At 40.3% G+C, this 11992-nt stretch overlaps 1 protein-coding gene across 1 annotated transcript; it reads right to left on the bottom strand.

Moving 5' to 3' along the window:
* Window positions 1-1554: 1554 nt before the first annotated feature.
* Window positions 1555-11254, bottom strand: LOC106090585 (uncharacterized). Its single transcript, XM_013256823.2, has 4 exons — window positions 11100-11254; window positions 10602-11027; window positions 10425-10548; window positions 1555-2515 (listed from the first exon to the last, which is right to left on the bottom strand). Exons 1-4 carry the CDS (start codon window positions 11188-11190, stop codon window positions 1627-1629), a joined length of 1530 nt encoding a protein of 509 aa, XP_013112277.2. The 5' UTR covers window positions 11191-11254; the 3' UTR covers window positions 1555-1626.
* Window positions 11255-11992: the final 738 nt, after the last annotated feature.

Below are 11992 nucleotides of genomic sequence, written 5' to 3'. Positions count from 1 at the left end.
CTCATTCATGGATTTTGTTGTACTTCATTGATAATATTTAGCGAAAAAGATCAATGAATGAAGATTGCATAGAGGCACAGTGTTACGAATCATTATTCTTGAGAAATTTAAATTATCAAAAAAAATTAAAAATAAAAAAAAATATTAGTATTAATTAGTATCTAGCCTACGGTTTAGAAAATATAAAAATTTTACGAAATTAACATTTTTCTATATTCACAATGAAGTCACGTACTATTCTCTATTCTATATATGTATTCTCCCATCATCGTGTTAACTAATAAAATAACTGAATTGTTTCCAAAACATAGTTTTGAAATGGATATCAAGTCGAGCATAATGTTGCGTTAAATTCATCCTAAGGTCTCCTGTGTGATCGGTTGTGTAAGGGGATTGCAATGTGGGTTCCTAGGAAAATATACGCCTCTAGGAAATTAGGCTGGTGAGGGTTTTGAGGCGCGGATCTATGTCCATCTGGTAGATCCATTTGTTTATGGTGGGATCAATACTTTTTTCAGTTTTATTTTCAATATTGTTTATATGACCATAGAGGGGCTTTGTGTTGTTTGTTTTTTTTACTATGGTTGTCTGGCTACGTAGATTTTATCAAGTAGAATGAATTATAGTTAATCCTAGGGAGTCTATATAAAATTTTGTAATAACAGTGCGGTTAGAGAAAATTGAGACACGAACTCCCCCATAATCCCGACTGCTAGCTAGCTTATTGATGGCTCCCGCCGTCTCTGTTTTCCTAGCCGTGGAAAAGGCTGTTTGTAGGATCAGCCAAATCAACCTTGAGACTTTAACTCAAGCAGAAGTTAAATAATTTACATTACACCTGGTGGGATTTTCAAGCATTGGTACTCTCTGCGAATTTTTATCAAATCGAAAATCGTTTTGGACTCAGCTTAGATGTATGTCCATAGTGGCCAGGGGCGGATTAAGATACGCACACTCTTTTCTGCTAAACGTTATCTAAGTTGTCAAAAGATGAAGGACATCTTATGGAATAGAAATTCAATGTTCTTGGAAACAATTGAGAGTAAATTGCGTTCTTTGTTAAGTAATTATAAGAGGCGTGCGGTTTCCCTTATTGTTGTGGTTTGAGATTTGTTCAATATGAATATCCTCGGCGCAATATGCCCTTTGTAAAGGAGTGAATAATGGCATAAATGTGGTCAATTTATGTAATTTATTTTTTGTATGGATGAATGGTAATGTAAGAAGTTAGCTGGTGGCCATAATTGATAAATTGCCTAAGGTTGCTAGGGAAATGAAGAAAAACAAATATCTAAGACCAAGACAATCCAAAACCACCAATGTAATAAAGTTCATGCAGAATGATGTCAGAGTGCTTTCAAATGTTTGTTTTAAGATGCTCAAATTAAAGTCGCCTGGGTTAAAAGGGGTAGCATTTGTTGATAAGCAAGAATTAGTTGCGCTATTCCTTAGGGGGATTTTTTTTCCTACGGAAATTTTACATGAAATGGTCTGGCAGCCAGTCGAAAAGTAAGAAACTGAAACTTTTCACTAGTAGACATACAATTTTAAAACTTAAATTTAATCTCTTTATTCATATGCCTTGTCAAAAACAAAAAAACTCATTCATCAAAACTCAGTATCCTTTTATATGTCATCCTTAAAGTATTTTCTCCCATCTAGTGGTTGAAAGAAGTAGCCATGTGTTGCCGGCTCCATAGGTCGAATATCTGTTTCATTGGTTAGAATTTTAGCATTTGGCAAGGGGGAAAATTTGAATAAACGTCTGCGTAGATTTGGCACATAATTGGGCAGCATATGTTTGGGGGTTTGGCCAAGTTTTGAAACTATTTCCTCTGGCTTCTTTTGCATTATGGGCTTATTGTGAATTCTTCTATCCTCTGGTATTTGCTTCAACATTTCCCTTATTTGTTGTGGCGTTGCAACAGCAGGGCGCTCATCATCTTGCCAACGTTCCGTACTTGAACCGAAAGCAAATTTTCGATTAGAACGTAACTGTTTGCGCGTTACAACTTTGACCATGCGATTGAAGGTAATACGTGGTGGCAGCTGAGTTAGGGGATCTTTGCGGAATGAAAGTGACTCATGGTTAGGGTTTAATATCATATCAAGATATTTGGCATTATGGAAAAGTTTGACTGATTCCGATTTTCCTTTAGCTTCTTCGCTTGCCTTCACCGTTTGCTTTTGAGGTCCTATGGAGCCTCTGAATAGTCTACGGAAACCATAGCCTCTCACATGGCGCCAATCCGGTGAACAATAGAGTTGAGTCTTTATTTTGGTGAAAGGTTTTCCACGAAATTTCATGCGCTTTTCACGCTCTACAAGCATATCTAGGTTAGGTTGATATTTTTTTTGTTTACCATCGCAAGGGCATATCTTGAAATAGCGTGTTTCATATCGTCCTGGACCCGGGAGGAAACTCGTGTGTTTTGGGTGTATGCTATTTGATTTGACTGGAACCACCGAATGACGAAGGAAGAGATGGGGATTCGGGGGTTCGCATGTTATGGGGCTGAAAAGGAAGTAACATGGAAAAGAATAAGTTTAACGTGCTAAATTCGGGCGGGCCAAATCTTGGGTACCCACTTCCATGGACTATTTTACATCACCAAATCGAGAAATGTTTGCAGCTGCTATGGTTTAAAGTAATTATTTCGGGGAAGCGGTATTTAAAGGGCCTATAACTGAATATGAATGATATGAATGGTGCGAAACATCTTACTTGGCACGGACATTGGGTCGAAAAGGTCTTGTGTATGACAAACGGTCTAGAGCCGGGGGGTCACAATGTTAACCCAGATAAGACTGCAATATGCCTGTTCATGAGGAAGACGACACTGGGCCAACTACTGAGGCATAAGTAAGTATGGTCTAATCACGCCCCTATAGGGGCAGTGGAATATCCTCTGGCCGTAGGCTCAAAGTGGGACTTGTATCCGAGGATAGTTCATTGGCCCTACATGGGCGTGATTAGACCGATACTTACTTACGCCTCAGTGGTTTGATGGACTGCGATGTAGAAAAAGTGCAACATAAGGATAATAGAATAGGTTCAGAGAACATATTGTCTTGGCATAGGCAGAGCGAAGAGGACCATGCCCACTAGGGCCCGGGAGACTATTCTACATATCCGACCCATTGACATACAGATTAAATGTGAGGCAGTCACTGCGGCTATGAGACTTAAGGCGATGGGACATTGGATTGAGGATGGGAGTAGCTCATACCATCGCGGTTTAATCGAGACGACTATGGGAAACCAGGGAGGAAAGGAAGAGGATTCCGATCGGATATTTGAAATGAACCTTGAAGCCGAGTGCGAGGCACTGCTGCCAGCGGCACTATCTTGGACTGACTGAACCCAAGTATTACCATCTGGAAGATCATGTTACACGGATGGATTAAAGCTAGAGGACAGAGTGAGACTGGGAGTCTACATTGAGAACTCTGGTACTGAGATGTGTTTTAGACTGTCTGACCATAATACGGTCCTGCAGGTGGAAATCCGGGCTATCACTAAATGCATGAGGTTGTGTGGTGCTAATGCAAGAACAGCGAGTTTGAACATCTTTATCAACAATAACAAGTAAAAAGGCGTTAAATTCGGCCGGGCCGAACTTTGGGTACCCACCACCTCGGGTATATATGTAAACCACCTTTCATCAAAATCCGGTGCAAAACTCATACCTTATGCCCCACAACAGCTATATCAATATATGTTCCGATTTGGATCAAATACTAATAAGTTAAAGTCATTGTTCAATTGTATATAACAAAATATTGGTCTTTTTAGTAGCTATATCTTAAAATAAACCGATCTGAACTATATACGACACGGATGTCGAAAAGCCTAACATAAGTCAGTGTGTCAAATTTCAGTGCAATCGGACTAAAAAAGCGCCTTTTATGGGGCCAAGACTTTAAATCGAGAGATCGGTCCATATGGCAGCTATATGTAAATCTTGATCGATCTAGACCAAATTGCAGAAATATGTGGAGGGGCTTAACTTAGCTCATTTTCCCAAATTTCGGCATCATCCGACAATAAATGCGCCTTTTATGGCCCCAAAACCTAAAACCGAGAGATCGGTCTATATGGCAGCTATATCCAAATCTGGACCGATCTGGACCAAATTGACGAAGGACGTTGAAGGGCCTAACACAACTCACTGTCCCAAATTTCAGCAAAATGCGATAATAAAAGTGGCTTTTATGGGCCTAAGACCCTAAATTGGAGGATCGGTCTATATGGCAGCTATATCCAAATCTGAACCGATCTAGGCCATATTGACGGAGGATGTCAAAGGGTCTAACACAACTCACTGTCCCAAATTTCAGCAAAATCGGATAATAAATGTGGCTGTTATGGCCCTAAGACCCTAAATCGGAGGATCGGTCTATATGGCAGCTATATCCAAATGTGGACCGATCTGAGCCAAATTGGCGGAGGATATCGAAGAGCCTAAACACAACACACTATCCCAAATTTCAGCAAAATCGGATGATAAATGTGGCTTTTATTGGCCTAAGACCCTAAATCGGAGAATCGGTCTATATGGCAGCTATATCCAAATGTGGACCGATCTGAGCCAAATTGGCGGAGGATGTCGAAGGGTCTAAGACAACTCACTGTCCCAAATTTCAGCAAAATCGGATAATAAATGTGGCTTTTATTGGCCTAAGACCCTAAATCGGCGGATCGGTCTATATGGGGGGCTATATAAAGATATAGTCCGATACAGCCCATCTTTGAACTTAACATGCTTATGGACAAAAAAAGAATCTGTGCAAAGTTTCAGCTGAATATCTCTATTTTTGAAGACTGTAGCGTGATTTCAACAGACAGACGGACAGACGGACGGACATGTCTAGATCGTCTTAGATTTTTACGCTGATCAAGAATATATATACTTTATAGGGTCGGAAATGGATATTTGGATGTGTTGCAAACGGAATGACAAAATGAATATACCCCCATCCGTCGGTGGTGGGTATAATAAAATGGCCATAAGGGAAATAACAACCAGGACGGTAAGGTCACGAACAGTCTTGCAGTGTAAGAAGGAGATAAACGCCTTCTCTGAGGATGGCAAAATCCGCATCGTTTGGGTGCCGAGACATAAGGGAGAAAGGGGGAATGAAAGGGCAGACGATTTGGCAGTGAAGGCCAAAGAACTGCCGTCAATAAATTTGGTTATCCCGAAGCCTTTCGTGTTGACGCAGTCCGAGTTAAGAATGTGGGCGATGAATGCGAAGGAGATAAACACCTTCTCTGAGGATGGCAAAATCCGCATCGTTTGGGTGCCGGGCCATAACGAAGTAATGGGGAATGAAAATGGCAGACGATTTGGCAGTGAAAACCATAGGACTGCCGTCAATAAATTTGGTTATCCCGAAGCCTTTCGGGTCGACGCAGTCCGAGTTAAGAACGTGGGCGATGAATGCGCTTACAAACTTGTGGAACAGGGAAATGGCCGGTAGGACGGCGAAATCCTTTGGGAGGATGCAGATGGTGAGAAGACGAGGCTATTACTGAAAGGAAGCAAGTAGGAGGTCAGTATAGCTATTGGTATCATAACGGGACACATAGGGCTACGTGCTCACTTATGCAAGTGATAGCATGTGTAGGGCATGTGGGGAAGATGATGAGACGTTGGAGCATTTCCTTTGTAATTGCCCGGCTTTTGTGGCTAATAGACATCGGCACTTAGGTGGTGACACAATACCAGACATAAACCGTGGAGTGGTATGAAAAATAAGTGGAGTGGCATGGAAAATAATTAAGGATTTTTTAAGTAGCATAGAATTTCTAACTTAAAATTTTCTTTTTCGAGGTTACTTTATAGGTTTTAGAGTGCACGACAAGCCGATTACTGGGTTAGGTGTATGTTCATAATGCCATGGGACGGATTAATATCTACATCCTCTTCAACCAAATCAAGTGAATGTAACTCATGAAGTCAAATCGAGGGTCGGTTTATATGGGAGCTATATCAGTAAATAAACGGATTCATTCGGATCATATTTGGCAAGGATGTTGGAAGTCATAGCTGAAGTCTTTGTGCAATATTTCAGCCTAATCAGGTGAAAGCTTAGGCTTCTAGGTGCTCTAGAAGACAAATCCGGGCATCGGTTTGTATAGGGGCTATATCAGTATATTAACCGATTTGGATCATACTAAGCATGGATGTTGAAAATCAAAGCAGAGGATTTTGTGCCGTATTTCAGCCAAGTCGGATTCAAACTGAGGATTCTAGGGGCTCAAGAAGTCAAATCCGGGGATCGGTTTGTATGGGAGCTATAACAGCTATAAACCGTTTCGGATCGTACTTGGCATGGATGTTGGGAGTCATAGCAAAAGTCAATGTTCCATATTTCAGCAAAATCATGTGAAAATATAGACTTCTAGTCGCTCAAGAAATCAAATTCAGGGATCGGTTTGTATGGAGGCTATATCAGTTTGTAAACCGATTTCTGTCATACTCATCACTGATACTAGAAGTCAGAAACCAAGTTTCTGAGCCGAATTTTCAGCTAAATCGGATGAAATCTGATTTTGTAGAGGCTTAAGAAGTCAAATCCGTAGATCGGTTGTATGTTGTATATACGGATCATACTTGGCATGGATGTTGGAAGTCAAATTAGAAGTGTTTGTGCCAATTTGCAGCTACATCGGATGAAAACTGCTTCTAGCGGCTCAAGAAATAAAAACTGGGGATCGATATGTATGGGGGCTATATCAGTTTATAGACTGATTCAAATCATAATTGGCGTAGATGTTGAAAGTCTTAGCAGAAGTCTTTGAGCCGAATGTCAGCTTAATCAGATGAAAATTGGTGCTTCTAGGGGCAAATTCGGCGATGTATGGGGGCTATATCAGTTTATGATTGATTCGGATCAAATTCGGCACTGATATTGGAAATCAGAACTCAAGTCCTTGTGTGAAATTTTAGCTAAATCGGATGAAAATTGAGATCTATAGGGGTTCAAAAAATCTAAACAGGGGAACGGTTTATGTGGCGGCTATATCTAGATCCGAACCGATTTGGCTCATATGTAACACCCTATGACTTGCATCGATAAGAAGTATCTGTGCAAAATGTTAAGCGCATATCTTTATTCGTGAATTTGACGGACAGATGGACGGACGGACATAGCTAGGTTGATTGATAATGTCAATACGATCAAGAACTAGCTGTACCCGGCCGGCTCAGCAAAGCCTTGATTTGCACCACGCAAAAACAAAATTCTTACTCATTGCCATATGTATCTACTTATTGCCATATGTATCTACCCAGTACAATTTATAATAAATACATTTTCTTGAACTCCATGATTGACAAATAATCACATTTGGGAAGTTGTTTTGAGGGGAAGGCTTCCTCCTATCACCTAAACCTGGTTTTTAGTACATTATTCGTATTCTACTAGCGAATACCTTTTATTTAATTCCCAAATTATCATGTTTTTCTAATATGCCCACTTGGGACGGTTTAGATTTTGGGGCGGCCACCTCGATAATTACACAAAATTATTAATACTCAATAATCATACTCGTACTTTACTCTCAAATACCTTCATTGGGGTCCCATTTTGTCCTAATCGGTCCATTTTTGATTTTGGTCGGTTCTTTTGGTACGGTTTTGGGCTTGGGTCGGCGCTCTAGGTACTTGAATTAAATTTTTGACGTTTTCTTCGTACTCTACTCCCGAATAACTTTTATTTAAGTCCCATATTGTCCCGATCGGTCAATTTTTGATTTTGTGCGGTTTAGGGCTAAGGGCGGCTCCCTATATACATGGATCCTATTTAAATTATCATATGCATACTCTACTCCCGAATACCTTTCATTGGAGTCCTATATTGTCCCGTTCGGTCCACTTTTTATTTTGGGCGGTACTCTTGGGGCGACGCCCTAGGTACTTGGATTCAGTTTTTGACACCATAGTATTCGTATTATACTCCCGAAATCATTTCATTTAAGTCCTATATTGTCCCCATCGGTCCACTGTGATTTTTGGCGGTACTTTTGGGGCGGTTTTGGGCTTCGGACGGCTCCCTAGCTACTTAGACCCAATTTTAAATATCATATTTATAGTCTACTTCCAAATACCTAACAGTGGAGTCCTATATTGTCGCAATCGATCTACTTTTTATTTTGGGCGGTACTTTTGGGACGACGCCCTAGGTAATTGGATCCAATTTTTGACACCATATTCGCATTCTATTCCCGAAACCCTTTCATTTGAGTCCCATATTGTTCCGTTCTGTCCAGTTTGATTTTTGACATTATTTTTGGAGCGGTTTTGGGATTGGGAAGGCTTCCTAGTTATTTGGACCCATTTTTTATTATGATATTCATAGTCTACTTCCAAATACCTATCATTGGAGTCTTATATTGTCGCAATCGATGCACTTTTTATTTTGGGCGGTACTCTTGGGACGACGCCCTAGGTACTTGAATCCAATTTTTGACACCATATTCGCATTCTACTCCCGAAACCCTTTCATTTGAGTCCCATACTGTCCCGTTCGGTCCACTTTTGGGCTTGGAAGACTTCCTAGGTTCTTGGACCCAATTTTAAGTATAATATTCATACTCTACTCTCAAATACCTTTCATTTGAGTCCCATATTATCCCGATTTTGATTTTAGGCACTACTTTTGGGCGGTTTTGGGCCTGGAGCGGCCACCTAGATACTTGGACCCAATGCTTAACACTATATTCGTATTTAACTCCAAAATACCTTCCATTTGTGTCCCATTTTGTCCCAACCGGTAAATATGTACTACTGGGGGTTTTTGGGGGGTTGGGGAGGCCACTCAGACACCAAAGAGTAAATTTGTATGTCAAATGTGTACTCTATTTTTCATTTGATACCCATATTGCCAATAGCAGTAAAAGTGTCCTGTTGGGTGGTGTTTTTGGGGGTGGGGGACCCCCCTACACTAAGAGTGCCATTTTTATTTCAAATTCGCATTCTTCTCTTAAATATCTTTCATTTGATACCCATATAGTCCCAATTGGTAAACATGTCCGTTCGGGTGGTTTTTAGGAAGGGGCGTCCCCCCAGGTTATTTGACCCAAAAGTTTTATATCAATTTCATGTTTCTATGGTACCATAAGGTGGCATACAAAATTTTTTCTTTCATTTGATACCCATATAGTCCCAATTGGTAAACATGTCCGTTCGGGTAGGTTTTAGGATGGGTGGGTTTTAGGATTTTTTGTCCATAAGCAGTTAAGTTCGAAGATGGGCTAAATCTTATCTTGATATAGCCCCCATACAGACCGATCCGCCGATTTAGGGTCTTAGGACCATAAAAGCCACATTTATTATCCGTTTTTGTTGAAATTTGGGACGGTGAGTTGTGTTAGGCCCTTTGACATTCTTCGTTAATTTGGCCCAGATCGGTCCAGATTTGGATATAGCTGCCATATAGACCGATCCTACGGTTTAGTGTCTTAGGCCCATAAAAGCTACATTTATTATCCGATTTTGCTGGAATTTGGGACAGTGAGTTGTGTTGAGCCCTTCGACATCCTTCGTCTATTTGGTTCAGATCGGTTCAAATTTGGATATAGTTGCCATATGGACCGATCCTCCGATTTAGGGTCTTAGGCCCATAAAAGCCACATTTATTATCCGATTTTTCTGAAACTTGGGACAGTGAGTTGCGACACCCTTCGACATCCTTCGTCAATTTGGCCCAGATCGGTCCAAATTTGGATATAGCTGTAATATAGACAGATCCTCCGATTTATGGCCTTAGGCTCATAAAAGCCACATTTATTATCCGATTTTGCTTAAATTTGGGACAGTGATTTGCCATAGGCCTTTCGACATCTTTCTTCTATTTGGCCCAGATCGGTTCAGATTTGGATATAGCTGCCATATAGACCGATCTCTCGATTTAAGGTTTTGGGCCTATAAAAAGCGCATTTATTGTCCGATGTCGCCGATTTGGATTTTGGGACAATGACTTGTGTTGAGCCCTTCGATATTTGTCTTCAATTTGGCTCAGATCGGTCCAGATTTGGATATAGCTGCCATATAGACCGATCTCTCGGTTGAACAATGACATGTACTTATAAGCATTTGGTCTAAATCGGATGATATCTATAGAGCTGCTATGGGGCATAAGGTATGCATTTTTCACTGGATTTTGACGAAATGTGGTTCACATATATACTCGAGGTGGTGGGTATCCAAATTTCGGCCCGGCCGAACTTAACGCCTTCTTACTTGTTAGTTTTCAACATGTATATCAAGCATAGTCTTATTTGGATCATATTGAAAGCATACTCGATTCCCAATTGTTTTAGAAAGATATTCGCCTTGCTCGAACTTATCACTTAGGTTAGGTTAGGTTGAATAGAGGGTGCGGAACTTATCATCTACATACTGCAATTTACCTACCTTTTACAGGTCTTTCCAATTACTTTTGGCCTATAGGTATTAGGAGCTGGCTCCATGGGATCTTTATACGACGTCAAAGGATTACAAATCATTGCTCGTGTTGTAGCTCGCCTTTCCCTGGGATCTTGGACAAAAAATTGTTTTTTTTTTCATTTTTTGAAAAAAGAAACTACTTACTGGATAGAAATTTTCCTTTAAATGCATTGTAACGATTTTTAAGTTTTTCCATTTCTTTGGGTATGTCATAAAATTGGCTTATAGATTTTCTAACGACTGTCTTTCTTGGTATCGTCTGAGCCGTTTTACGCCAGTAGGCTCCCTTCGATCCGGTTCGACTTTCAAATGGGGGGGTTTTCAAATCATATCGATTTGAAGGCAAACTCCATGATTTGTCTTCACTGGAAATATGGGACTTATTGGGAGTTTTGCAAGTCTTAGAATTTCTAGAGAGATTCTCATTTAGATTGTCGTAATATATGCATTCGCTGAAAGGCTCTAAATTCTTTGTTGCTTCTTGGCATTCATTTGAGGTGTATAGAGTCCCTTTTCTCTTAATATGGTTTTGTAGTTTCTCATAAATTGGTGGCAATTTAAGACGATTTCCTAAAATCGTTAAAATAATTATTCGAGGGCAATCAATTTATAGCCCTTATCATTCCAATCAGTAAAACTTACGCGATACCATATAGAGGGGCAAGTCCAGACGGCTATTTAGAAATCTTTTTGATTTGTTCTCCATTTGCCCATTATCTTCTATCAATATCATTAAAAGATTTCCAAAGGTAATTCAGTTTGTTGACATTAAAAAAACATAATAAAAAAGGACTGAAGTGTCAAAATGGCAAAGAGAAGTATAAAATATGGCACACTTTATAAAGAAAAACATATAAAAGTGTGTTAAGTTTGGATGGGCAGAATTTTATGTACCCTCCACCATGGATAGCAATTGACAAGTCCTTCGAATTGCTTTCCTATTGGAGCTATATCAGGTTATGGACCCATTCTGGCCATACTTGGTTTGGATGAAAGGAATGACGAAGTTAGTAAACCCCCCTATGTTATGGTGAATGAAAAACATATAGACTACTCTTTGTAAGATTACAGACTTTGTGTCTCCCATTCCCCTTACCCTAGAGAAGTTTAAATACCGGAATTCTTAGTCCACGAACATTTCTCCGCACACCCATGTTTCCAGGATGAGAACCATGTCAAATCCCCCCAGCCATCAGGAGGACCTTTAGTGCTGTCGAAGCGGCCTTACAATAGTATAGATTTATCTGTAGAAACCGGACCATAGTCAGGATTTAGAACTTCCACCACTGTTGTGTTAGCCTCGTCTTCTGATTTCACCAGGTGTTTATACTCACAAAATTGGTTAGAACTTGATTATGATGACATTCCGTACGCATTAAGGAGCAGGTGAGAATGCTGAGGAACCATTCTTCCTCAGGACACCGGACTCTTGCGGTGTGGACAATTTCTCCTTAGATGCTTCACTAACTGCTGCTGTCGAAGTACTTTCTGAGTTTCGTGCTTCCCCGCTGGCGCACACTTTGAGCCCAGCCCAA

The sequence above is a fragment of the Stomoxys calcitrans genome, chromosome 5 (genome assembly GCF_963082655.1).
Source record: "Stomoxys calcitrans chromosome 5, idStoCalc2.1, whole genome shotgun sequence".
Lineage (NCBI taxonomy): Eukaryota > Metazoa > Arthropoda > Insecta > Diptera > Muscidae > Stomoxys > Stomoxys calcitrans.
This window is presented reverse-complemented; position numbering and strand designations above follow the sequence as displayed.